General features: G+C 37.3%; 1 protein-coding gene across 4 annotated transcripts in view; it reads right to left on the bottom strand.

Moving 5' to 3' along the window:
• Positions 1 to 419: 419 nt before the first annotated feature.
• The window catches only part of SIRT1 (sirtuin 1), a 28266-nt gene continuing 945 nt past the window's right edge, over positions 420 to 27740 (bottom strand). Inside the window, exons 2-9 of one of the 4 annotated variants that reach the window (XM_073353451.1) lie at positions 24514 to 24630; positions 23493 to 23734; positions 21880 to 22032; positions 18198 to 18345; positions 13232 to 13311; positions 7478 to 7664; positions 5248 to 5826; positions 420 to 977 (exon numbers count right to left, since the gene is read on the bottom strand). In XM_073353451.1, coding sequence (XP_073209552.1) covers positions 919 to 977; positions 5248 to 5826; positions 7478 to 7664; positions 13232 to 13311; positions 18198 to 18345; positions 21880 to 22032; positions 23493 to 23734; positions 24514 to 24630 — 1565 coding nt within the window. In that variant the 3' untranslated portion in view covers positions 420 to 918. The other 3 variants (XM_073353450.1, XM_073353452.1, XM_073353453.1) reach the window with 3 other exon arrangements.

The raw sequence follows: 27740 nt of genomic DNA, 5'->3' as shown, positions 1-27740 counted from the left end.
AGTGTTAGTACCTTCTAAGACAGTCTGTTCTCAAAGCAATTCACAGAGAGAGAGACTCAAAACAATACTCTAACAACAGAAACAGCACCCAGAGACTCCCCGCCCTTTTGTTGTATTAACAATTGTGATTAAAATAGAGATAGAGGATGTATGTGGATGGATGCTTGGTGTGGATAATAACTGAATGATCAGGGAGGTGCCAGCCTAAGAATCCAGTGTCCATCGGCTGAAGAAGGCATCAAGTGGAAATAACCAGAGGACCCCCCGGAGGACAGACTGGAATCCACCCAACAGCCTCAAGAATGGGAGAACCAAAGAACAAGATAGCACATTCCTGACGGCTCCAAGATGTTATCTGCTGATTGATTCAGCAACAGCATGATGAAGCAATTCCCATAGACTGGCATAGGAAGAAATTCCTATAAAAATAGACTCTAAAAAGTGAGAACTTTGGGGTCTGATTCTGCAAACCAACTTCCAGGAGCATCAGATGAGCATCTGACAAGGCCCTGCTCCCTCCTCATGTCTAGGCCACCTGGCCAGTGGCTTGGCATAAGCAACTCTAAGGCTGGTAACTATGATAACAACCTTGCAGAACCTGTGTGTGTGTGTGTGTTTGTATGAATGAATGTGTGAATAAATATGAGATTGAATGGAATGTTATAACTATAACTAACTGCTTACTATGATTCTTTCTGTATTCACAATAAATGTGGTATTTTGCCTTTTTCCCTTTAATAAGATCCTGCTGGTTTTTATTTTATTGGTACAACAGTAACAGCTGTCTTTACTGTTTAAGAGGTTAAAGATTTCATGGAAATTGACAGTAGGCTATTCAATCTCCACTCCTGCGTTCTTTTCCAAGGGGCCACTCAAGGGGTAAGGGGAAAAAAATTCTTTGTCACGACTGTATCTCTTCTACACAGAGAAGCTCTTGCACCAGCACTTAGCTATCTTTTCACATTCACTGAAATAAACTGTAAGGGAGAAAAAGAGCCACAATAAATATGTTTCACAGCCTGCACTTGTAAATATTTCATATGACATCAGTTGACAAATTTAGAACTTTTATAAGATACGTTAAAGCTCTGTACACAAATTCTTAACAGGGACAAAGTCAAATGACAATTTTAATAGACTTTAGAACAGAGAGTGTACGAGTATAAAACACTGGTTTGTATTTCAAAAGTTGCAGGAAGAGAACCAGTCATTTTAAACAGTCTTCTACAAAACATATGCCAGTAGATTACATAAAAGACACTATATACAATATAAAAGAGCAGAAAACAATCCTCACTGTAAAAATAATTTAAAACAAAATCTTTCAATTTAAAATATCTCCTATAACACAAACTAATACATTGTGACATGCAAGTGAAAATTAAACATACTGCATTCTTTAATGTAGCCAAATAAAATCTGACATAAAATTTGGACCATGAGACAACATGCCAACATTTTTTAGATGAACACGGAAGGCCATTCTTAATACATCTGAAAGTCTCTGAATTACTTAACTGATTTTATGTTTAAAGAACAGCTACTATACATATTCCAAAATGTAATAAATATTAAAGCAAAGTATGAATAATCTACAGCTGTAGAGTTCTTTTGGGTCAGTGTTGCAAGAAAGTGGTTTATAGAAAACAAATGCTTCACTTGCTACTATACTGTGCAATTTTGCAAAATATTTAATTCTAAAAGCATGGAAACAAATCTACAGTTGAAAAAAGTATGACATCCAGTTTTAAGGCAACCTAGCATTTGAAGATACACTGTAGGAGCCAATTTCAGTAGCTGATTTGCTTTCTAGTACAAAAACACTGAACTAGTAGGTAATAAGGTATCATTCTCCAGACAGGAGACAGAACCTCAAAGAGGCACGCTTTCTAGTTGAGTTATGGTTACACTGCATTTTACCAACTACTTTAGAAGTGTAAGCAGCTAATTGCCAACTTTTTGTGTAACAGAAAAGGGAGAAACTAGTTCAAATGATAAGCACTCAGATATTTGGGAAAAGATCTTCCCCTCCTTACATTCTCCTAGAAGTAAGATTTACAAATTCATAATAGTTTGCATTTTAACAGCTTGGCAGTTTATCAGAAAGGATTTATGCAAGCTGTACTACACTGATAGACCTTTTATACAAGAACTTGAAAAACTTCTGCAGTTAGAGAATCCAATTTGTTTCTTTAAATAGAAAATATTTTCATAGCATTTCTTATTGTCTTGTTATAGTTTTATGAGCCAATATAGACAACGCTTCATGTCCACAGGAAATATCAGTCATCCTTCAAAAATGCTAATTAAGCATGATGCTCTTCAGAGCACTTTATATAAGTCTCAGCAAGGCAAAAACATTTTCAAGTGCTCTCTGTCTTGTTTTATTTTTAACTATCTACTGACACGGTCTCAAATATTCAAAGTAACAAAGCAAAAAGTAGCTGCCACAGAAAGTCTTGAAAAATGCCAGTGTTTAATGACAGATTATAAAAGAATGAAAGAATTAGCAGAAGCACAAAGAGGTTATAAATAAACCAAACTGTTATAAGCCATGAGGCATAAAAATACCATTCTTTGGTCTAGATTAGCTGTTCCCTTTTTATTAGTTTAACATTCCAATGGCTTTTTCAAAACTGCTTAAAAATAATATATGATATTCATTAAGCAAAAATACTGTATGTGTGCATGTACATATACACACACAGATGCCTGATCACACAAATAAACTTAATAAAAGTGAACATAGTGACAATTACTTAAAGATACTCTTAGTACCTTTTTTAAAATAAAACAATTAGTGTTGAATGCAGTTACAAAATTTTATTGAAAAAAGTTTTAAAAAACTGCATGAAAATCTGTTTTAGTTGTTTATGAACATTACATCCTTATGGTTTCCTTGCTTTAAGTTCAGAAGTAAACATTCATTTCAACATGCTAAAGCTGGTGGAAAAGTTCCTGTAACCAGTCAATGATTACTTTACAATTTGTTTGATGGACGATCAATTCCTGCAGCTTCATTTATATAAGCTGGTTCACCAACTGCATCTTGAACCACTCCATCTTCCCCAAATCCAGTCTCCTCTTCTCTCTCTGGAGCATCCTCCTCCTCCATGCCATTATAGAATTCTTCAATCTCACTTTCATCTTCTACATCTAAGCTTGGACTATGACAAGAACCACTATCACTACTACTCCCACAAGAACTAGTTGATAGGACATCGTCTTCAGAGTCTGAGTATACCTCAGCCCCATGGAAAATGTAGCGATTTGGTGGTAAAAATAAGTATTGAGTACCTGGAAATACATTTAATCAATTAAGAGTAATCTGCTTAATTGTTAAGTAAAAATAAATTTTGATGCAGTACAATCTTTCTAACCACAAAACCTATTTCCAAATGTGCAATATTATGCAGAAATCTAACAGGAACAAGTTATAAGACCATTATAGTCCAGTATCCTGCATCTAGTAGTGACAAATACCAGATACAGCATAGGAAAGCAAGGCATTCCTTTCCTCAGTCTTCCCATAACATATACTTGTTAAATACAAATTATGCATTACTGTACAAGAAAGGGATAATGCTTTCCTGATTTCCACTTGTGATCAATTTCAGCCCTAAAGCATGAGGCTGAGTTATCCATAACAGTATTGGTTTTCAAGGCTTTCAACATTAATATTCATGATTACCCAGTTCTTTTAAAAAAAAAAAAAAAAAAAAAAACAACCCAACAATCTCACACACTTGCAGTAATGAATTCTACAGATAATGAAAAATATTTATATATTTAATGTTACATTCTAAACTTACTACGCTTTCATTTCAATGCCTCTGTTCTTGAAGTCTATTCCTTTTAGTGCACCAATGCATTTTGTTCACTTTTATTGAAGCAGCACCATATGCTTTCTTACAAATTATTCATGACTATCCCCTAAATCTCTTCTCTTCATTCAGAGAAGATGGGCATATTTAGGAAATTTCTTAAATGATGTGTACTTTATGTTTCAGACATCTTGTTTGCCAGCTTTCTATCTAATCTGTTTTAATCCAACTGAAGTTTCATATTCTGGTAGAGTGTGTTAATTTCATCAGTTCTCTTGCTTTGGTATACTGACCACCACTTCCATATCGATTCACTGGAGTACCTTTTCTTCACTCTGAGAAGCAATGATTAGATTCTAAACTCTTTAAAATAAGAAGTGTTGGTTTTAATGGAGGTAAAACATCATGTATGCATACTATACTGCATAGTTTAAAAACAAAAGAAAATTTCACAACAAAAGAATGGCAGTGTGTTTATAGCCCAGCTCTTTTCATTACTTTCTTACAGCAAGCACTTGTCTTTCCCAGCTCTAGAAATGTTTTCCTAGACTCTTATGCACTATTAAATATTACAATAGCACAAATCTGGACATTATACTGGGTGCTGTACAAATAGAGATAAAGACACAGTCTTTGCTGCGGAGAATTGACCATCTAAAAGCTTGTCAATGCCAATTCATTTTGTAACAGTGAAATGGTAATTTCTATGTATTTCATGTCACCAGAACATTCAACGGGCTATGCAACAGAATTACCATAGAGATTTGCAGAAACTCCAAAGTTTCTTCAAACTATTACAACTAAAAATGAGTAGGATGAAGTGCTGGTATTAATATCTCACAGCATCACTATTACTGCGTGTAATTACGGTGACAGTTTGAGAAATTAAACGTCACTTACGAGATTTGCTTCCCACTCAATATGATGCTTTTTTCACCCAAAATACTGCAATATAGCCATTATACTGAAATGTAAATAAAACTTCTGTTCAATGTTTTTATAATTTAGTGTGTGAAAAGATTAACAAATTAATGCTTCACCAAAAGTAACTTTGGCAGAGCAATTAAAAGCTTTGGCTTTTGATAATCTCCAACTCCCTGAATCTTGCTTTTCCCCCCACAGTACGCTTTAATAACTTAGTTGTTTATTTCATGTAGGAAAAAGAGAGAGGATTCTTCAGTTTCTCTTTAGATTCTTCCCATGGCTCTAGTCAAATCGTGCATTTTTCATTGTCACTGCACATAGACTACTTCCTGCTTGCTTCTCTAAAATAGACTTTACTTCATATATTACTGAAGTGTCTCCTGAAACAACGTTCTCTACTGCCTCAAACAAATTAAGAACATTTTACTGCTTTAAAATACTTAAGGTCTCATATCCTACATATGAAAATCAAGATGGTTGATTGTGAGTTTACACTTACCATCAAGCCGCTTGCTAATTTGTTCTTTTGCAAATTTGTTTGCCAAACATTTCCTCAATGTTTCAACAGATGAAGTTATTTCATTTTTCTCTTTATTTTCCTCCTTGTTAGATCTATTATCCTTCATATGTTCTGAGTTGATTAACTGGCCAGTAATACTTTCAGAGTTTTCTGAGCATGCTTGTGCTTCTTGCAATTTATCCTCCATGCAATTCCCTTTAGATTCTGAGGCAGGATCAGAATTTTCTGCCTTACTCTGAGAGCATCCAACTGAAGGTACCACTAAAGGATCTGGTGGTGTAATTCTGTTTGGTGAACTAGAGTCTTCAGAAATTTTTAAAGGGGTAGGTGGTAACTCAGCTGAATGCATTTCAAGTTCCTTGTGCATTCGTGAAGGTTTTTCTGTTATTTCTGAAAGTTTTACTGAGTTATAGCAAAGTTTTGTATATTCACCACCTAGCCTTTGACATAATTCATTAATAATGACATCACAGTCTCCAAGAAGTTCCACATCAAAGTGTAGATGAGGCAAAGGTTCCCTATTAATTAAGATCTGAGGCACTTCATGGGGGATGGAACCTACACACAGAAAAGATCAGTCACCACAAAACTTTAAAAATACTTATATTTCTGGTAAAGGTAAAATTCTTTAACAGCAGATAGAATGCACTAACATTACTGATAAAACAAAAGTTTGTTAGTTGGAGTTCTCCAAGTTCTCTCTATATGCCCACTAATGAGAGACTAAAACAAAGAAGTTTGAGAAGTAAACAATTAACTTAAAATCTAGTCAATTAAAAAACAGTAATTTCAGGTGTTATACCTGCCGTTAGTCTACCAACAATTTTGTGGCTTTATAGTAATTTCCTTTTATTTTTTAAACAAGTGTTCCTCTACTCTGTTACTATGTAAAAAACCTATGCAAACAGAAGAAACTGATTACAGTGAAAAAAGTTACTGTCAAATGATCCAAGTAAACAAATAGAAAAGAGACTTCTCTAATCTCTTCGAAAAGTTACAATAATTTATGAATTACTTGAAACAATGCAAAAATTTTCAGAAAGAATTGTGACTTTCAGTTAATGATATCCCTTTAACTAGAGCAACAGAAACGTTCTGAGACTGCAAACCACATTGCATGCAAAGGATTGCTTAACCTGCCTGCCTTTTCATATTTGGAACAAAAAACTTGCTGACCCATCTTTGGTTCTTCAGATAGCTGACTAAAGACATCCAACTTTATCCAAGGATGAAGTAAGGAGAGAAATGATCTGTGAGGCAAAGCTTTACTCTATGGTCATAATTTCATGCTCCCCATTCAGCCTAAATGACAACTTACCTATGGAGGAAAGAAGGCCCACAGATAAAACAACAGCAGACACTATAACAATGAACAACTGACCAGCAATTGTTCCAAACTGACATTTTTTAACTTGATAAGGCGTTAGTATCTCTTCACAAATTTGTACAAACGAACAGACAGTATTGGTAAACCCAGTGTACACCAGGCAAATAAACCATTGCTGACAATGATTTTCAGTACTTTCTGAAACAGTGATGGGGCTAGTTTTGTCCAGTCTACACTAGCACAAACAGTTTTACACACCAGTTCTGGGGAACTCAAGGATACTAAAACTTCTAAACAACCACCATACACATTGCCTAGTTTTGCACAGTGCTTAAAAACAAAGGCTTGAAAATAAAGATTACATTTAAAGCAGACCTTGACAAAATAGTCTTTTTTTTTTGTCAAGCCAGCACTCCCTATCAAACATCTGAGAGATTATAAATTTTTTTTTTATTATCCAAGTGCAAGGGGAGAGGAAAATCTGTGAAAAGCAGAGATGGAGAACTAAAACGTATAATGAAGTCAGACAAACCACCCGTGAAGTATTTTTGTGAAGAAATTTAATATTTTAGATTTTTGTTGCTTTGATACATTCCTCGTCACTTGTTTAAAAAAAAATTTAGATTTGTTTTGTCCCTCTTATCAGATTTGTATAGGAAACTTTCCTTAATTATATGCTTGAATTAGAAAAAACAAGATAATCAGTCCAGCTTCCACACTGAACCAAAACCAAGGAAGATCTCAAACATTTGTTGGGATTGTGTGGAACAGAAGCTAGATGGTGTGCATTATCTTACATTTTTAAATTTGTCTTCACCAGAAACTTTTGCATCAGAATGCTTTCTTTGTTATTCCCCGAAATTATTAGCAATAGCCACTTACTTGGAATCAGTGCTACTGGTCTTACTTTCAGTGAAGACCCAATAACAATAAGGAGATCAACTTCATCTTTGTCATACTTCATGGCCCTATGGAACTGCTCAGGTAAGTTTTCTCCAAAGAACACTATTTCTGGCTTCATGATGGCAAGTGGTTCATCAGGTGGACACCTGGGACATCTTGGAACAACCTGCATTTTAAAGGTTTCAGAGCAGCAGCCGTGTTAGTCTGTATCCGCAAAAAGAAAAGGAGGACTTGTGGCACCTTAGAGACTTACAAATTTATTTGAGCATAAGCTTTCGTGAGCTACAGCTCACTTCATTGGATGCATTCAGTGGAAAATACAGTGGGGAGATTTATATACACAGAGAACATGAAACAATGGGTGTTACCATACACACTGTAAGGAGAGTGATCAGGTAAGATGAGCTATTACCAGCAGGAGTGGGGGATGCATTTCTACTGAATGCATCCAATGAAATGAGCTGCAGCTCACGAAAGCTTATGCTCAAATAAATTTGTTAGTCTCTAAGGTGCCACAAGTACTCCTTTTCTTTCTGCATTTTAAATTATTTCATTAATAATCATGGATCCAACTTTTTAACGAGAATCTCAAGTTTGAACAGTTCTTCATTGTCAAAATGTATATTGTGAAAGGTATTAAAAGTAGCTTCAGTAAGTTATGCAGTCTACTCAGTCTGTTTTTCTGCTCTATGCAGACCTCTTGTGCATCCCAAACTCTGCTGCTCTGCACACACAGTAGCATGTGAGTGACAGGGCAGTACTGGTTGGGTAGGAAGTACCCAAGAAAATATAACCTTTATTTAGCGACTTCTTTACTGAAGTCCAGAACTTAATTTCACACTTATCAAACATGGGCTTAGTCTACTACTACCCAGTACTAGCTAAATACATTACCATCAAGCAGAATTTATTCTAATATTGTTCTGACTAAACAAGAGTTATTAACTGCCAATTCCTGGAAGATGTCCCAGTAAAGTAGCCTTCCCAATCAAAGTGTGTACTGTAATAGTTTTACGTTTATATAACCTTTCATCCTGAAGTTTTTACAAATTACATGCATATAGCACCACTGAACTCTAGCAGATAGCCAGTTAACCACATCCTGCATAATAGTACAGGAATGATAAACTTTGCATTTTGACACCAGGGTAGACTCCCTTAATAAATTTTCAACTCCTGCACAGGACAGAAAAATGAAGCTCACTGGAAACTAGTTCTTTGAGAGTGTTGTCTCCATATCTACACTTGTGTAATGTCCACTCCATTGCAGCCATTGAGCTTTGGGAGCCTTCTGGATACTTGTGCATCCTCTCTCACAGCTCTGAATGTTTGGAATGGACTTTATAGAAAGTTGATGCACCCTTAACTGCCTCAGTTCTTTCTGCTAAACTACAGAGTGCTAAGACTTGAATTTAGGAAAAGAGGGGAAGGAGGGTGAGGAGTGTGAATATACAGAGACAACACTCTAAAAAAAACTACTTACTGCTGAATAATCTCTCTTTGAGATGGCCGCTGCAGGTTCCCATTTGTAGTCTTGCATGCAGTACAACTCCTAGGAAGGAGGGCTGAGGTGTTCTCATTAAACAGACTCAGAACTGCCCTCCCATAGCAAGCATTAGATCTCAATGGCAGATCAAGAGACTAGTGCTGCATAAAAGTGTGAAGAGATCTCCAGGCAGCACCTGCAGACTTTTAAGCCAAAAACTTTGAGAGCCAATCTGAAAGCTCTATGAAAAAAAGACATCTTTTAAGTAGAGAACCATGAACTAGTACTTTGGGTGAGAGGCAGAAATAATGGAAGCTGGTGTCAGTATGTGGAACTTGAATTTTCTGATTAAGCTGGCTGGTTTCTGGAGGTCCACAATAGGACAAAAGCCATCTCTGAAAAACCAAAAATAGATTTTTTTCCCCTTTGTATTGAGGCGCTCTCTCTGCAATTCCAGTCTTTACACAAGGAATCCACTTCTGCTCTGAACAGATTCTCACAAGAGGGATCCCAGAGAAGTGAGATGGCATGAGGGCTGGAAGATGGTATGGAGTGAGGTTGGATCACAAATCCAGACTAAATGGTCTCTAGTATCCCAAGCCAAAGGGAAATTAACCAAGTGCTCCCCAAAGGGGACAGAGGAGGAGGATGAAGTTGAAACTTGCTCTGGGCTCTCACAGAAAACTTCAGATCTGATGAACTGCTGATAAAGATGACGACAGAGCATTTAGCTGCTCTCTGCCTGAAGAGTTTTACATTGCTCTGACTCCTTCTGTTGATGCCAACAACAGCTCTCTGGAACTGCGGTTGGAAACTTAAGGATGTGTAAGGTAAAGTCTTTTTTGTGTAAGAAGGAAAAAGACATGGAGGCATTCCTTCTTTTGATCTAGATTAAGGAGTCCCAGAGACCAAGTAATGGTATCCTTCATTCTCTCCAGGTCTCATTCATCTTAAGGCTAAAAAACCCATTCTCATGGGCCCGAATCTCAGACAAAAGGCTCAATGACTTGTGACAAATATATTCTCTCAGTGAAACAGCTGACGCCACTATCCAGTCCAAAGTGTCTGAAACATAAGTAGCTATGCTTCAGTGTTATACATCTTTCTGTTATGAGCTTCTCCACTAATTCTCAGGAAGATGATTGTTAAGGGGGAGCATCTGTTTCAAAAGCTGATATTTGATATTGAGAAGTTAAAGGGGACTTTAAGGGGAGGGATAGCTCAGTGGTTTGAGCATTGGCCTGCTAAACCCAGGGTTGTGAGTTCAATCCTTGAGGGGGCCATTTAGGGATCGGGGCAAAAATTGGGGATTGGTCCTGCTTTGAGCAGGGGGTTGGATTAGATGACCTCTTGAGGTCCCTTCCAACCCTGATATTCGAGGATTCTATAGCTAGAATAGATAGTTGGTCACTCAAATTCCCAGGGTACCTCAGAGTAAACTTCTCCATACACCCATCCCCCCAAAATTATTCCTGCTGGCATCCTTGCTATTGGGAAGGAAGGTCCATCCTGACTTAGAGCTTTTTACTGGCCACTGACATTACTAATGGACCAGGGATAGGAGAGAAAAAGAAAAATTCCTTTTTTTAAGTATGTCCAAAAGTTGGTGCATCTTTTTCTGGACTTATTTCTAATTCTAGAACCTCTGCCACATGTCCTAGTAACTCTTGAAATGGCCTGAAGTAATTAGAAGTAAAACAGAAATGATGTCCTCAGGAAAAGTTGAAGAGAAAACTATATCTTCTTCCTCAAGAGTTCATTCCAGGTCTACAGCTCCTTCTTCCTCTTACCTAGATAGGTGGTCATGGATACTGGACAGCAAAGAACACAGTGCCACTGGTGATGTTAAAGGTGGACGACAACACTCTAGCTGTTTTAGGAGAGGCAGAGAAGCAAAGGCAGAAGAATGAAGTAAGGCAGCAAAATTAAGAGATTTTTACAATGCTGTCTATCATAGGTTAAAAGGAGGTCTCTGCTGATAAGCTGTCTGGAATTTTCATTTCCTATCCAAACATCCCCCTTTGATTTAGAATGAAATCTGGTTGGAGAAGGAGCAAGGCTAAAAAAAATAGTCAAAATTTGTTAAGAATTAAAGGACTGAGGAAACTGGCAAACTCCAATTTTTTATCTAGTAGGAAGTTGGAAAGAAGGGAAAAGAAGAGTGGAAACAGTCTCCTATAAGGACTTAGGACTGAAAGCTATTTATCTGAAGGAATGGGGAGGGAAGTCCTTGTTAGAGGCAAAGGGGGTGCTGAAGCAGAGAACCACCTGGGGTTTCTGAGCTAGGTGAGAGTTTCCTCCTGTGGAGGGAGCCATTAACTAGCCCCTAAAATAAACATTTTGGGGGGGCAGTGGAGAACTAAGATACAGAACCAGACAGGATTGGGGACTGGAGAGATCGTTCCTCCCTAGGAAGAAGCTTGCTATTGGAGCAGTTTGAAGAACAGGAGGGGGTAAAACCAATTTTTGGGCATTTTCTTTTCCTCCGATTGACCTATTCTTTGCTCTTGGAAGCCACGTTCAGCAGTGGACACATTAAACTGCAATAGAAAACACACACCCACCAACTGTCTGGGATTATTTAAAAAGTCAGGTCCTGCCACAGGAAGATAGTCCTAAGTGGCTCCAAGTAGTTTTACAGCACTGATGCAAATAGAAGGAACTGCAAGAGCATGGAGGTGAGCCAGAAAGAGAAGCCCTTTTGACCTTACTGCTAGGCACTGCACTTCTAAACATGCTGTAAAATTTCCTAGCAAAGAAAATGCGTGTCTTCCCTAAAGTTTTCTAGGACACTATCTACCAGAACTACTGCTAGAATACAAGGAGATGTTGCAGGGAGAGGAAGTGGAGGCAATAACTAAAATAATATTAATCCTGACTGGATAGAATAGGGAGAGCCCAAAGAAAAGTCTCTGTTTTTCTGGTACAAAGGCAGAAGACAAGGCTCTGGGCATCAGTGCAGTGATCCAAGTGGGCAGCAGAGGGAGAGCTGGCAACTAACAATCAAACAAACGAAGCCATGAGAAGCCTCAGTGATGTCAGATTTGGAGTTGAAAACCCACTGATTCAGAGCTGAGGGAGCAACAGGTACCCAGGCAGGAGAAATAGTGCTTATATAGAACATTCCTAATAGCAATACAAATCACACTTTATTCATGGGCATTATTGCACACTTCAAATATTACAAATAACCCTCAGAGTGCTGCAGTCACCTCAAAAAGGCCTGTCACATTTCAACTGTAGTTCTATTTTTCAATTTAAACTTTACAGTAAACCTCTTATTTGTCAAATAACCTTCTTCCTCTTATATCATTATATTTGAGACTGAGTTTCAATGTTTATGGTCCTTGCTTTTTTAAATGAGAAATTAAGACTAATTGTGGATACACTAAGCATTTGTGGCAGAACCATCTGAGAAGTGGCCTCTAACTAGACAGGCAGAGACCCATCTCCTAGGCTAGGACTCCACTTGTGTAAACAAGTTCTCTTCCCTTCCCAGATCCTCCTGGCCAGCTAAGCACCTTCTTAGAAACCCCTCTGCTCCTTGAAGGGGAGGGAATAAAGAGGGGGGCTGAGGGTAGAGTCTGTCCAATACACTACTGCTCTACATTAGGAAGAGTAGTAGGAACTACTTGGCCTAAATCTGGAGCATGTCACACAACACAGAGGGCTAGAGAGATATGACAATAGCTTCAAACAAGCCTTTGAAAATGTGTGTCAAAGGGCCCATTTGATTCCCCATCTTTTTAACAAAGGATGCAAGAACAGCTTTATAATTTTATCAGCTTTACTTACATATGTCGTGTGCTGTTTATCAAATTTTACCCAGACTGAACAAAACTTCCTTGGAACATTTAAAGGAACACTCAGGTTAAAAATATTTGAAGAGTTCCTTACCTGCATTACTATCATCAATCATCATCTTACATTAATAAAACCAAGACAGTGTTAAATCCACTTTATTTTTTTAACCATTTGTATTCTGTTCAACTAATTATACAGTGAAACTAGATAGTGAAATTAATTAGAAATGTATCCGGTTCCCATATAATAGTATTTGGATTGCAAGTGCTGCAGGAAAATCTTGAAATATAAATGTAAGTGTTTTGAATTTAATTCAACATTTCTAGTGCACGTTTAATACATATATTTAAAAAGCAGAAGCTGACAGTTGTCCTTGAAGTAATTGGGGACGTTTCTGTAATAACTTCTTGAAAGACTGTAATCAATTAAGTTTTTTTTTTTACCTGATTAAAAATGTCTCCTCGAACAGCTTCACAGTCAACTTTGTATTTACAGATGAGGCAGGAAGCTGTTGCAAAGGAACCTGAAAGAAAAAAAAAATATATATATATATATATATATATGGATATGGATGAAGGCGGTGTGTGTTAAACTATACAATAGTGACAGTTTGACAAAAATATTATATGGTCTCACATGATGACTTACATGTGGAACAAATGTCTCAAAAAAAAAGTCAGTTAACTGAACTGAAAGATGGAAACACTTATTTGGTAATATATTTTCTGAGAGAAACCCTCCATTTGAGGCATTTGGGCTATGCCTCTCTTCCTATAAATACCAAGAGCAGTTCAGGCTTGGTCATGTCATGCCCCTTCCACTCTTGTGTCACGTGAGTATTTCTAAAGCGTTAGGGGAAAAAACTATTTTTTAGTAGATTAGAATACAACTTACTCTACTACTTTTTTTTAAGCAGAGCTAGCTATATAAAGGAAACCTGAAGGATGCCTTCATATAGATAGCTGGAGAATTTCTTGTGGTGCAAACTAAGGTATGTGCACAAGGATTAGTTACTGAAAAGTAATCAGGAAACTAGTTTTCCATTTTGATTCTCCCTTTTTTCTAATCAGAAATACTTATTATGCAGCAAGCAGTCAGTAAAAGTTAGCAAGGAGAGAGAGAGACCAGAATAAAGTGTTCAATTTCCCCCCAAAGTAGTAGTTGTAAGTAGGGTCCTATCAAATTCACGACTGTGAAAAAACTTGTCACAGACCATGAAATCTGGTCTTTTGTGTACTTTTACCCTATACTATACAGATTTCACAGGGGAGACTAACATTTCTCAAAGTGGGGATCCCAACCCAAAAGGAGGTTATGGGGGGTTGCAAGGTTATTGTAGGGCAGCTGTGGTATTGCCACCCTTACTTGTGGCCCAGAACCTTGGCTAGTGTAAACTGTCGTGGCCCCATTGACTTTGTTGGAGCTACATCAATTTACACCAGTTGAAGATACAAGCCAATGTTCAACTTCATTGATAAATTCTACTAAAGTATATTTCTACTACTCTTCACACATTTAGCACATACCATGCTTTTTCCTATAGCTGTTGACACTTTGGGTAAAATGAGGGAAGAATAACTCTTCCTTTTACAACTCACAGAAATCAGCTTTGATTATGAGTTTTACTTCATTCAAGAGATTTGAGACTCTTCTTGTCATCCTAATTGTGGCCTGCAAGCTTGTCTTTATGAAGAGCAAATACAGGGAATTGGATTCCATAGGTTCAAATGTATGGGTTGCAAGAGCTTAATACGGAAGGGCAGATATACTTAACTGCTGATTTGGCATGGTGGTCTAGGAACTTAGGTAATCTACCAGACTTTTGTGAACCAATGTTTACAACACTGGGTTGCAAGATGTTTTAGGACCAAGTCTAGACCTTCTTGTAAGAAGTTCTGAAGAAGTAAAATGCTTAGTTTTGTGACACTAATGTTTTTACTTTGACACTAGTATGAAAACTTTCTCTAAACTCTTCCATAGGTCAAAAGGGTGGAAAGCTTAAATGAGTGTAGGAGAGCTTATTACTTTGAACAAGTATCCCATATTGTTTTGAACTTAGCTAGGCTGTCAGGCTCCAGTAGTGGTTTCTGGGACAGAAGATCCTGTTTTCTTGGAAGATGAAGTAGCAGTGTGCCAACTATATTATGTCCAACTACCACAGTCTTCTTGGCCAGTTGGAGGTGGACAGTAATTATTACTGGTGCCTCCATTTTCTGAATCACTCTTCATAGTGCAAGGAGGATGCAGTGGGAGGAGAAAAGGCGTATAGTGATCTTTAGTCTGCTTCCCTGTTCTAGTTCCCTTCCCTTTGTGTTGACTGGGTGCAATAAGATCCACTTCACTATGACCTAGTTCCCTGGATATCAGCTGTAATATTTCCTTTGGAGGAATGGTGGTCATGTGTCCTCTTATATAATGTTTTGGTCTTCTTGGGAGTAAGAAGAGAGGAAAGCTGAATGTTTGCACTTGCGTTCCTGCTGTTTATTATGAGAGGAGGAGTGCTGGAGTTAATGTAAAATCCAGGAGAACCAAAATCTTGCTCTTGGATAGGACAAGAATAGAAAGGATGCCAGACTCCTTGCCAAGTGACTCAGTTAAGAACCTGAAACATTTCCCTTTAGAGCTTCGTCTACGGAATTAGGGGAATTTTTGGACATATTCCTGAAGTTTTTTTTATTGGCAAATATGGTTTTCAGTTTACTGAATCCTGACAGCTGAAGAGAGCTGCCCTAGCAGAGGTGCTTAGAGTAGTATTGGTGAGGGGAAAAGCACAGATCCCAGGAAGTCATCCAGATTCTCAGCCCCTTCCTCCAGCAGAGCACGGGTCTGGGAAATGGGACCTACTGTGGCACACCTCATGGTTCTTGAGAATCTTGATGAAGGCAGAGCACCTTTCTGCAACTGTTTTCCTTGACCCACCATAAAGAAGGGAGGGCAGAACAAGTACAGGCAAAAGTTTGTCAGGGAGCATGAGAGGAACAATGCCCTTGAAATTTCTGCCCCTTAGAGAAGAGAAGAGTTGGGGGAAGTTCTTGGTCCCTGCTCCTCCAAAATTTAGCTTTAGAAGTTCAGACTGCAATATATTGTACTGAATTGTTATTCTGTTTGCACTAGCTAAGTCTATCTGGCTGGAGGACAGAAGCCTTATGGAAAAGTCTGAACTGCCAATTCTATTGGAAGAGAGGCATAGACCCACTGTCTCAGAATGGGAGAAAGACCAAAATCTGGAAACTAATTCATGTATGACCTCAAGAAAGAGTAAACAGGCTCACAGGCTTTATTATAAATTCAGTTGTTCCTTTATTTAAAAAAACTGAAAATATATTGAACTAAACAAGTGAATATGGACAGTGTTTTAAAAAAAAATGCAAAGTTGAAGTTGTCTGACTTATTCTGTCAGTAATCTTTCACAAAGAAACAGTACCAGTAAGTACAGGAGGTAACAAGACAGAAAAGCACATCCAGAGAAACATCATTTTTTCCATCTGACATCTAAAGTGGATTCAGATTCTTCTACCAACACACACACACAGTGTTAGAAGCCCCTGTGAGCAAAAATTCTGCTGAGAAGATAGAGATGAAGGTTATGGTGCCAAAAGACTGCTTTCTTTTCTCTCCTGCTGAGGGAAGTGAGGTAAGGAATACACACCAACTTAACTTCCTTTAGCAGAGATCCTGACAGCAATTTACAGCTGCTCCCTCCTTAGATCAAGCAGAAATCCAAAGGGAAGGCAGGCAGCAGATGTAGCAGCTGCCCTTTCTAGAAGTGACTCTCCAATGAGAAACAGAGGGCCACGTTAATGCAGAGAGATGCAATTTAAATCTCCATGTGGCAGCTTGGGTGAATCCAACCTCTGAAGTTAGAATCTGTACATGGCCTTTTCCCCCCCATCCCCATTTTGTTGGGTGTGATAGTGTACAGTGAATAGGTAGAAAAGAAACAGGCTTCCTCTTTTCCAAAATCTAAACTGGATATTAGTTTATTCACTTCTACAACCTATGGCACAAGTATAAAATGATTTACCAGTTGGTTTTAGTCAAATATTTAAGTGCAAAATAATATAAAAACAGTAAAAAGGAGATTAATATTAAAGATCTATTTAAAACAAATGAAAAGTTACTGTATTTTTTCTTTAAAGTTGATGTATACCTTCCTTAAAAACAGTTAGCCATCTGCAAAATTCAAATCTGGGTTTAACTGGTAAGTGAAAAATCCCTACAGTTTCCCCAATGTTTTTTGTCCCAAAAAGTTTTCATTCAGCTTTTTGGGGCTTAACAGGGGAAAAAGGGGTAGTTAAAATTTACCAACAGATTAAAAAATATAATAAAAACAAATATGCATATAGGCTTCTTTCCCCCCCTTAGCCAATAGTCCAGGGTTCAAATTAAAATAAAAAATTGTATTCATCTTATGAAACAGAATATAAAATGGTACTGGCTACAACTCGAAATTAGAGATTTTTCATTTTTTCTTCCAGACATTTGGTTCTGTTTTTCAGAATTATGCCTTCTAGTAACTTGATTTTTTTTTAGTTCAAGATTTTAAGATGTGGAACCATCCATGCTAGAAAAGACCATATGACTCTTACCATTTAGGGAAACCACACAGGACACACTATCAGTTTTATGGTTCACCATTTTGTTGTTCTTGTTTATAACCTCTTATGATGCCCTTGTGTATTTTTAATACTGATTTAGCCACTGTACTGCAAGCTTCAGAGTAACAGCCGTGTTAGTCTGTATTCGCAAAAAGAAAAGGAGTACTTGTGGCACCTTAGAGACTAACCAATTTATTTGAGCATGAGCTTTCGTGAGCTACATGCATGCATCCGATGAAGTGAGCTGTAGCTCACGAAAGCTCATGCTCAAATAAATTGGTTAGTCTCTAAGGTGCCACAAGTACTCCTTTTCTTTGTACTGCAAGCCTAGCTTGAACAATATAACCGACAAGTTAATCATATCATTCAGCTCTTTTCTCACAACCTTAACTTTGCCCTGTAGTGTCACAATGAAGAAATGCCCCCCCCCCCCCGCCAAAAAAACCAAAGAAACAAAACAAAAAGCCACCTTAGCTTCTATAAAAATCAGTTTAATCTAATATGGGACTACAAACACTAAAATGGCTTTAACATAATCATATGGGCATTACAGCATGGAGTCATTACAGGGCAGACCTAAGATAGTGTGGGTGCCTCAACTAAACATTTCAATACTTTAACATAGTTGGATTTCTTTTAAGTTTAACCTTTACTCTGGATTTCCTGAGTTTAACACACATTGTTTTGGGTTAATTGCATCATCTTATGTTTTACTTCAAGTAGGAAAGGAAAACACTGAGAGATTACTTGTATTATATCATCTGAGTGTACATTATCTAGAAAAATGCAGTAGTTTTAAAGTTTCACTGACCATGACATTGAATTATCCTTTGGATTCCTGCAACCTGTTCCAGTGTGTCTATGTTCTGAGTATAGTTGCGAAGTAGTTTTCCTTCTTTGTCCATCAAAGCTATGAACTTATGACAGAGAGATGGTTGGAACTGTCCAGGATATATTTCCTGCAGAATTGAGAATTACATTAGGATGTGTAAATAAATGCTAGAGCAACATTTTCAGTTCGTGATCCAGCATCATACAGAAAGATATACAATAAACCATTGCAAGTACAGAAACTCCTTATTTAGAGAACAAAATATCAGTGCCAGTCAATCAACTAGTTATTGTAATTATTCCCTTCCCATGGTCCTATTTCTTTCAAATTCAACCCTTATTTCAATTGCTGCATTTTGACCATTGTTCACCACTCCCAGGTTTCTGCTAAAATCAGGAATACTAGTTTCTGATACAGACCAAAAGGAGATATGGGGTGGATTTGTTTTTTTGAAAAATTATGAACAAGGGAAAACATGACTTTTGAAATGTCACATAACATTTACTACCACAAATGCTACCATTAAGGTTATCAGATTGTTTAAGGTTTCAGAGTAGCAACCACCACCACAGAGTAGTTAGTCTGTATCCGCAAAAAGAAAAAAGGAATACTTGTGGCACCTTAGAGACTAACAAATTTATTTGAGCATAAGCTTTCGTGAGCTACAGCTCACTTCATCGGATGCATTCAGTGGAAATTCACTGAACAAACTGGAGAGAGTCCAAAGAAGAGCAACAAAAATGATTAAAGGTTTAGAAAATATGACCTATGGAGGGAAGATTGAAAAAAATTGGGTTTGTTTCGTCTGGAGAAAGAGAGGGGGACATAACAGTTTTCAAGTTCATAAAAGGTTGCTACAAGAAGGAGGGAGAAGAATTGTTCTTCTTAACCTCTGAGGATAGGACAAGAAGCAATGGGCTTAAATTGCAGCAAGGGAGGTTAACTTCCTAATTGTCAGGATGGTTAAGCCCTGGAATAAATTGCCTAGAGGGGTTGTGGAATCTCCATCATTGGAGATTTTTAAGAGCAGATTAGACAAACACCTGTCAGGGATGATCTAGATAATACTTAGTCCTGCCATGAGAGCAAGGGACTGGACTAAACCTCTTGCGGTCCCTTCCAGTCCTAAGATTCTATGCTTTTTAGATTTTCCTTTTCATTCCTAGTGTCTGAAGTCTCATTCTAAGATTTTGTACTGTGGTACTGAAAACTATACAAAAGAGATCTACATCTACAAGTACGTTTTCACTGATAGTTGATTTGTCACCATAATTGTTTTTATTCTTACATAAAAGTTTGATAAGACAAAAAAGAAAAAAAAAAAAGAAAAAACAAAACCACCACCAAACAGACCCTGCCAGGTAGTTTGTATTCTACATTTAAATTTTATTGAAAGGTTTTTGTCTTGACTATTTTAATTCTCCAAGCTGAATGAAATATGAATAAAAAACAGCAGTACCAATTAAACAGATTTTTTTAAATGTGTCCAGTTTTAATAGGCTAAAGTGTTATTAGTAACACAGCTATGTAAACATTTAAAGTTATTTTAATCAAACGATGTCCACTGGAAACTCCCCATATACACTAGAGAAGACAGTCTTTTCCCTCAAAAAAATAAGGAAGATATATTTCATGGTAAACACTGACCATAATTTCAGATTTTTACTAAAAGAAATTAGTTTAAACAGAAAACCGGAAGTTCTGTAAGTATGTCAGTAAACCGCTAAATGAACTTCTCCCTGTGCCAGTTCTACCTTTGGTATGGAAGGTTACATACCAAAGGCAAATCAGTAAGCAGGGAAAGCAATTCATAAAGTGGATACCCATCAGAAAGGGCATCTGCATCTAAATTGCAGCAGTGGGTACTGATGACCTTAAGTTACATCACAGATTATGATCAGGCTACGATAGCTGCTATTAAACGTTTATCTAGTGCAGTTAATTCACATCGCTCTTTACAAGCTTAGATGAGATCCCCTGCCCCCAAATATTTATAATCCAAATAAAATACAGACAAACAGTTTAGGGGAAAGGAGCATGTTGAGATTATTAATGAGAAAAAAGGAATAAATGTTTGAGATGATTTTAAAGAAGTGATATGAGGAGAGAGAAACAGACGCAGAATGATATAAAAGGCACAAAGCCAATAGGCAGAAGGAGATAGAGAAGGTAGAAAAGCAAGAAAACTAGGCGTGATTGTATTAGGATGAATATAGGAAAAAATAGGGTGAGTGGAGCATAGTAAGACCAGAAATGTAGGTTGGTGGAAGACTATACAAGACCCTAATGACAGAATATAGAAAGCCCATGGATAGAGTGAAGAAAAGGGAAAAAAAAGGTGACACAGGCAAAAGTGTGGCAGGAGTAGGGAGTGATTATTTTGCTACCAAAATATTGAGCAGACTGGAGGTAAAGAGGCAATGAAGAAAAAAAGGGGGAAAATTACAGTAATTGTTCTGAGAGATGCACAGACGGATTTTAGCAGTGGGGCAGAGGTGAATTTTGTAGATACTGAAGGAATCAGTGAGCTCCGGGTATCTAAAGCACATGATTGGATTAGTATTTGGATGGGAGACTTCAGGAAAACCAAGATGCTGCAGGATGCGATGTTTCTTCCCCAACCTCTGAGTTAGTACTAAACAGTGCTTTAGTGAGTGAGATGCACCATGTTAGCGATGGTGCTATGTTTCCAAGGTTCTTACCACTCCTCTAGAGGTCCCATAGTATTTCATTTTGTTTTTGATGGAATAGTTAATGTTCTGAGGAAATTCCAAATTGGATATAATTGCATTTTGCTTCTGCATCTGAGTTTTCATATTATCTCAATTAGATAGTTTTAGGAAAAAGGGAGGCTATTTAGCTTCACTGGCATTGTTCTAAAAAGCTACTGCATCCCATCCAATACGTGACAGAAGTGATCCCTATATACAGTTTGTACTGTTTAAATTCTTTAAGACATCTTTATGCATGCAAAAGGAGCTATATAAAAAACCCAAACAAACAACTCTGCCAGTGTATGAAGACTTCCTCCCCCACCGGATTTTATGTCCCCTGGTTGAGTCTGAATGCATGCTATGAACTTGTTAAGTTGCCAGGTGTAATAAGCATGTCAAACAGGTCTCTGAATACATGTTCATTACACTCATGTGCTGCCAAGAGTCCCTCATGCTCCTTGTTTCTCTTCAGAAGACAACAACATCTACTAAGAATTTCTGTGCCATTACTTGATAATGGAACATCATGCCACCTAGATAATCACATCCTTGGCAAACATTTTCCAATACCTTCCCTGAAATGAGAGCCCAAATTAGAAAGGTTGTGTTAGCATCCCCATTACAAAAACAAACAAACAAAGTATTTTTTTAATTATAAATACTCCTATTGAAGATAACATATGGCTTTACCTAGGATGAGATACACAATACTGAGAAGAGTGAAATTTGTTAACTCTGTAATACTTGCTTTTTACTTTATCTTAATGAGGGATGGCCTTAGTTTCACTTCATTGCTGATGACTAAGGCCATTCCTCATTAAAGTTAAATTCAGTAGCTTTAGGAGTTGTCCTCGTTCATGAAGAAAAAGTGAAGGCAGAACTATCTTCTGTCTGACGGAGGCATATTTTTACTGTCCAAAATAATAAAAGCAATTGGAACACAGTACCTTTGCAAACTTAAAAAATGGTCTTGGATCCTTTCTGAAGTATTCTATATCAAACATTGCTTGAGGATCTGGAAGGTCTGGGAAATCTACTGCAAGGCGTGCATAGATGCCATCTCTTGATCGAAAGTCAGGTATTCCACAAGAAACAGACACCTGAAATACAGGTTTACAATTTGTAGCCTGAAATCAACTGCATATTTGGATATGATGGCTTGCTAGCATATGCTATATTTGAGAACTAAACTTGTGTGTGCTATCAACTTTTAATACCAAAGAATGAGAACAAAGGCAATTTGAATAACCCATGTCTACTTTGATAGACTTTTTGACAGAGCAATGTAAAGTTTCTCCATGAATATGCAGGAAAAGGGAGGGGGAACATTAATTTAGCTTTGAGGTCACAAACACCTGTACAGCAATCTACATGTCACAGACCAGTTGTTTAACAGAACACTGTTTATATATATTTTTAGTACTGCATTAAAAATTTTGTAAATATGAGTACCCAGACACCTAAAAACAAGAACACTAAATTTGGTTTCCTAAAATGAAATTCACTGATCTCCCATAGTAGTTGTAAACAAGAAAAGTCATCCTTATACATTTTTAAAAGTATAGTAGCAGATCAGCTTATTAACATAACATTTATTTGCCTAGCATAAATAAAGTAAGGTTTAAAAAAACAAGACCACCACCATCCAAAAAAGCCCCCACACCTTTTGAGCACCAAATTAAGATATTATGTATGCTATTACTTTAATAAGTATAACCATGATTTCTCTAGCCAAATGTTTTCAATTTAAAGGCTTAACAGCAATTACAGAATGAATGAAACTAGGCAGTACCAGGGCTGTATCCTTCTCTTATGGGCACAATGGTTTGTCTCAAATTGCTCATCTCTTACTTCTTATCACACTCCATTTTAGGGGTGAAGAGGTAACAATCTATCACATCTGTTCTCTCTTGAGCCAGTCACGTTACAACAGGAATGAAACAAAGCAAGCAACTATTCCTTGACTTCTGTGCCATGACATGGTTGGTATGCAGAAAGACAAATGTAAGAACTTTTGACTGTAGCAATATGTACTGTGTTTGATTACTTCTAAGAGTGCAACCGAATGACCAGATACAATGTTCTATCAAAGAAAGCTCAGTCCAACTCTCATCTAAGTTAACAGTAGTTTTTCGTCCAATGGAAGTTATATCAGGCCCAAAGTAATTAGACAGAAAAATCTCAGTATCTATTTCAGCAAACACAAAGATGGGGATAGAAAATTAGTATTGTGGAACAGGTACCTAGGGATAAAAAAAAATTACATCTTGCCTTTAGATGCTAGACAAGTTAGGATACAGTTGTCTAAGCTAAGGCATAACAATATCAAGCTAATTTTATTTCTCCCATATACAAGATCTGTAAAATTAAATTTCTGATCAATTCTAAGGTTAGGCCCTGATCCTGCGATTTATAGTGTCCAGGTGGACTGCTGCACCCATTCAGAGCACCACTGACTTCAGGGTGGCTCTGCATGGACGCAGCCTGCTGTAAATTGTTGGATCGGGACCTAGGTAGTTATTCATTTATTTTCACACTAACATATTTTAGATGTACATACCCCAGCTCCAGTCAAGACAATTATTTTTTTGCACTCTTGTAAAAGTTTCACAGCATCCTCAATAGTATTAATATCTTTTCGTTTTTTCCTTTTTGGTGGTTCTGAAAGAATGTTTATAACAATCTGCCACAGAGTCATATCATCCAGTTCAGGAGGAGGAATTGTTTCTGGTAGCAAATCCTTCAGAATTGTCCGTGGGTCTGTGCCTATCATGAGATGTTGTTGAACAAAAGTGTAGGGACCTATTATAGAAAAACAAAGTATATAAAATCTAACTTAACATTCTGAATCAAGGAAAATTCTTTAGACATTTTAGCTGACTGTTACTACTTTATCTTACTAACCCAATTAAGACCCTTTTCATCAACAGCCCTTATCTATATAACAGACTATTAGACTCCGATGTAGTGGTGCCGTTTGTTCACTAAAGATAGATACACTCTTAGTGAGTTATCTAGAAAAACCTACCAGGCAGATTTGCCAGGGCAGGACTTCTGTTGACATAAGATCCCATCTCTTATTATGCTTGAAGACTGCACAAAATCACATATTAGAAACCTAATTCCCAAAGTATGTTTCCTTTTAAGAACTCTCATTCTGTATAATGCTTCCAACATTTTGGACCATGCTTTCAGGAAATAAGAAGTACTAGAATCTTGATTTGGAAGTGCTGGTAGACAGGATTTGGCAATAAATCTAACATTTTGTGACATGTTAAATTTGGTGAAGTGCATGATATTTTTATATAGTGGTGTGATGTTTGAAAGATGCCAAATAATATATTTTAGCTGCTTTATAGTAAGAAGGTGAAGGAATTTCTTCTGTTCACCTTTAACCATCCAGACTGGATACAATATACTTCCCACAACTGTAATCTCCAGAAAAGTAGTAATACGGTAGTGTCAAAATAGCCTAGTGGACTCTTGCAACAGGAAGAGGATAATCAGTATTAAAAGGTCAGATATTAAGTAACAGTTAAAAGTAAAGAATCTTGGAAATGATACATTATATAAACTTCTACCTATACGTGGTCTTGGAGTCCAGTCACTAGAGCTTGCATGTGAGGCTCGGTCATCTTCATCACTATCACAGGAATGGAAACCATTGGCTACGATTTCATCACTAAAAAGGATGTCATCTGCAAGATAGTATAACAAAGCAGTATTATTCTTGAATCACAACATCATTATAAAGAGGCTAAAATGTTACTATAGCTTTAGAGATGACCTGCAAAAGGATTTTTTTTAATCTGGCCTTTTACGGAGAAGTTGAGAGGTTTTGCTAGTAAGAAAAAGAGGTGCAGGGGACAAGTTCCCACTTGCTTCCCCCCCCCTTTTTTTTAAAAAAAAGCTTAAATATCAAGTTTGCTCCTCCCTAATTTTACTGGATATTTCAGAGGATTTATTTTGTTAAATTTCAGATCTCCATGGGGTGGTGGTGGGTCATGAATCTAATACAGTTTTTTTTTTTAAATAAACATTAATCACTGAAGATACATAGGTGTTAATTCTCACTCTCAAAAAAAGTAAAAAAACCCAACCAAACAAAAAAACACACAATCCCACACACCAAAACCAAAGATGTGGCGTTTTAGAACACTCTTACTAAAAATCCCTTCCTCTCAACTCCCACTTCAACTGCTCAACTTTTGTTGTTTTCCTGAATCCTAGGAGGTCAACATTGCATTAGTTCACAAACTGTCCTATCTAGACTAGGATTTAAAAGTATGTCAGAATGCTTTAGCAAACATGTAAGAACAGTTCAGTGAAGACAAGGTATGCTGACTTTAACAGTGCTAACTGGGTTGAGTTAAAACCTAAGGGGGCAGCGAGACTTTCCAAATACGTTAGAACCTCAGATCTCCAACAAAACCAGGGGAAGACCAGATCTAACAGGTCTGGTTATTACGTTGAAGAACAAAGGGAGATAAGTGGAACTCGGTCCTCACTACCCGTTCCTTAAAAAAGAAAAACCAAAAACTTTTCAGTTTCATTATCCTATTCTGGATAAGGCTATATTCTTTCAAACTAGATAAATCCTCATTTTCTTATGTTAAAAAAACCCCAACACACACAAGCAGAAAACACAGCAGGTACCCTTTATACAGGATAAAAAAGTAGTAAAAACTCTAACCCCATCCTCCCTGAGAGATTACTTTAAAGCTCTGTTGTGAATAGGAACAAGGAATGGGAGAAGAGACAAATTTCAAATTCTAACTTGTAAAAGTTTTAAAACATACGAGTGCTATTTTGTAATCTCTCCCCTCACAGTGTCTTTTCTTATGTATTTGGACAGTTTCCACTCTCACCTGAAATCTTTATACATAAATCAGAGTATAAATCCCATAAAGAAACAAAAACAGAATTGATAGTTGATACACATTAGCGTACACAAGATGTAGGCTTTAGTACACATTCCTTAATGTCCACCAAGGGGCAGATTAATTTCAAGGAGACGTTTCACATGAATAAAGTTAATGAAGTGTTCGAAGGATCAGGTCCTACATTGTTAACAGTTTGGACCCTCTGTAGACCCTCAACAATGCTTCTCATTATAGACAGTTTAAACAACTGTTTAACTATGCTCCCCTTGCATAGTCAGGGGATTACTCAAGCAGGGCAGTTTCCAGAAAGGTATGTATGCTTATTTAATCATGGATTCTCAGCCATAGCTCTCAGCACTGGGGGTAATTACAGAAAGAGCTGGCATGACACATGCTCAATGGATAACATCTCATATGAAACAGAAGTTATTGAAAGTAAGCCAAATACAAGAAGGAAACAAAATAAAAATAGTGACAAGAAAACTGAATTTTTAAAACTTTCACTTCTAATAACTAAAGACGGTGCTACTAAGAAATTTGTTTACAACAATACTTGAATCAGTCTCCTTTTAGAAGTCCAGGAAATAAAACTGAGAAAATTATTATGTGAACTTAAGAGGGTAAACTGAAATTGTTAGTAATGGATGCATACTATACACAATACTTGAAAAATTGTCTAGCAATAAGTAGCTTAGAAATTACCGTATATACTTGTTCATTTGCCCATTCGTTTATAAGCCAACCCCCCCCCCCCAAGATGGATAGGTAAAAATAGTAAAAACTGCATGACCCTTTCATAAGCCGACCCTATATTTCAGGGGTTGGCAAACTTTGGCTCCCAGGCCATCAGGGTAAGCTGCTGGCGGGTCGGGACGTTTTGTTTACCTGGAGCATTCACAGGCACGGAGCTACTCAGCTCCCTGTGGCCGTGGTTCGCTGTTCCCAGCCAATGGGAGCTGTGGGAAATGGTGCCTGCGAACGCTCCAGGTAAACAAAACAACAGCGTATTAGATATTCAATTGAATGATTTCATAGAGTTTAAAATCATCAAATTTTAGACCGGTTTATAAGCTGACCCCTGCTTTTTGATGGGTCACTTTTACCAAAAATATTCAGCTTATGAACGAGTATGTGTGTGTTTGTGTGTATGTGTGTATATATATATATATATATATATATATGCTGAGAATTACTAGTAAGTTTGATATACACCTCTACCTCGATATAGCGCTGTCCTCGGGAGCCAAAAAAAAAACAAAAAAAACCACTTACTGCATTATAGGTGAAATCGTGTTATATCAAACTTGCTTTGATCCACCGGAGCTCGCAGCCCCCCCCCCCCCAGAGTACTGCTTTACCGCGTTATATCCAAATTCGTGTTATATCGGGTCATATTATATCAGGGTAGAGGTGTATATTGTTTAACAGGTCCACAAGCAATGTAGTAATTTGTAAGTCTATTGAGCTTTGTTTGTTGTATAGCCCATAAAAATTATAGAAGTTGAAAAAAAGATTGTAGGGGACCCTTTTACACAGGAGTACAAACCAGAGGCCAACTACACCACTTTTCTACATCTACAAGCCTAAGTAGATGAACAAGAATGGAGCAGAAAATGTTTGTGTAATAATACACATGCTTAGCACACACACTTAACCATGTAAAAAGCATGTGCAAAATGTCCATTTAAGTTCAATATCCACATCTGGGGATCAGCATGTAACAATAAGGACACTCAAAGGGCATTTGGCAAGCATATATGTGCAAAGAGGTGAAACTGGGCAAGAGCCCATTGAGCACGCACCCAAAAAGATTTGGAAGGGTTAGTGAGCAAGAACTTAGCACCACTATCCTTAATAAGGTTTGGTAGCAATTATACAACTGAATAAGCAATGCAAAAGGATAGGATGCTAAGCATGGCTGGCTC

Source organism: Lepidochelys kempii, chromosome 7 (genome assembly GCF_965140265.1).
Source record: "Lepidochelys kempii isolate rLepKem1 chromosome 7, rLepKem1.hap2, whole genome shotgun sequence".
Classification (NCBI taxonomy): domain Eukaryota; kingdom Metazoa; phylum Chordata; order Testudines; family Cheloniidae; genus Lepidochelys; species Lepidochelys kempii.
The sequence above is the reverse complement of the archived record's forward strand: the minus strand, read 5'-3'. Positions and strand labels throughout refer to the sequence as shown.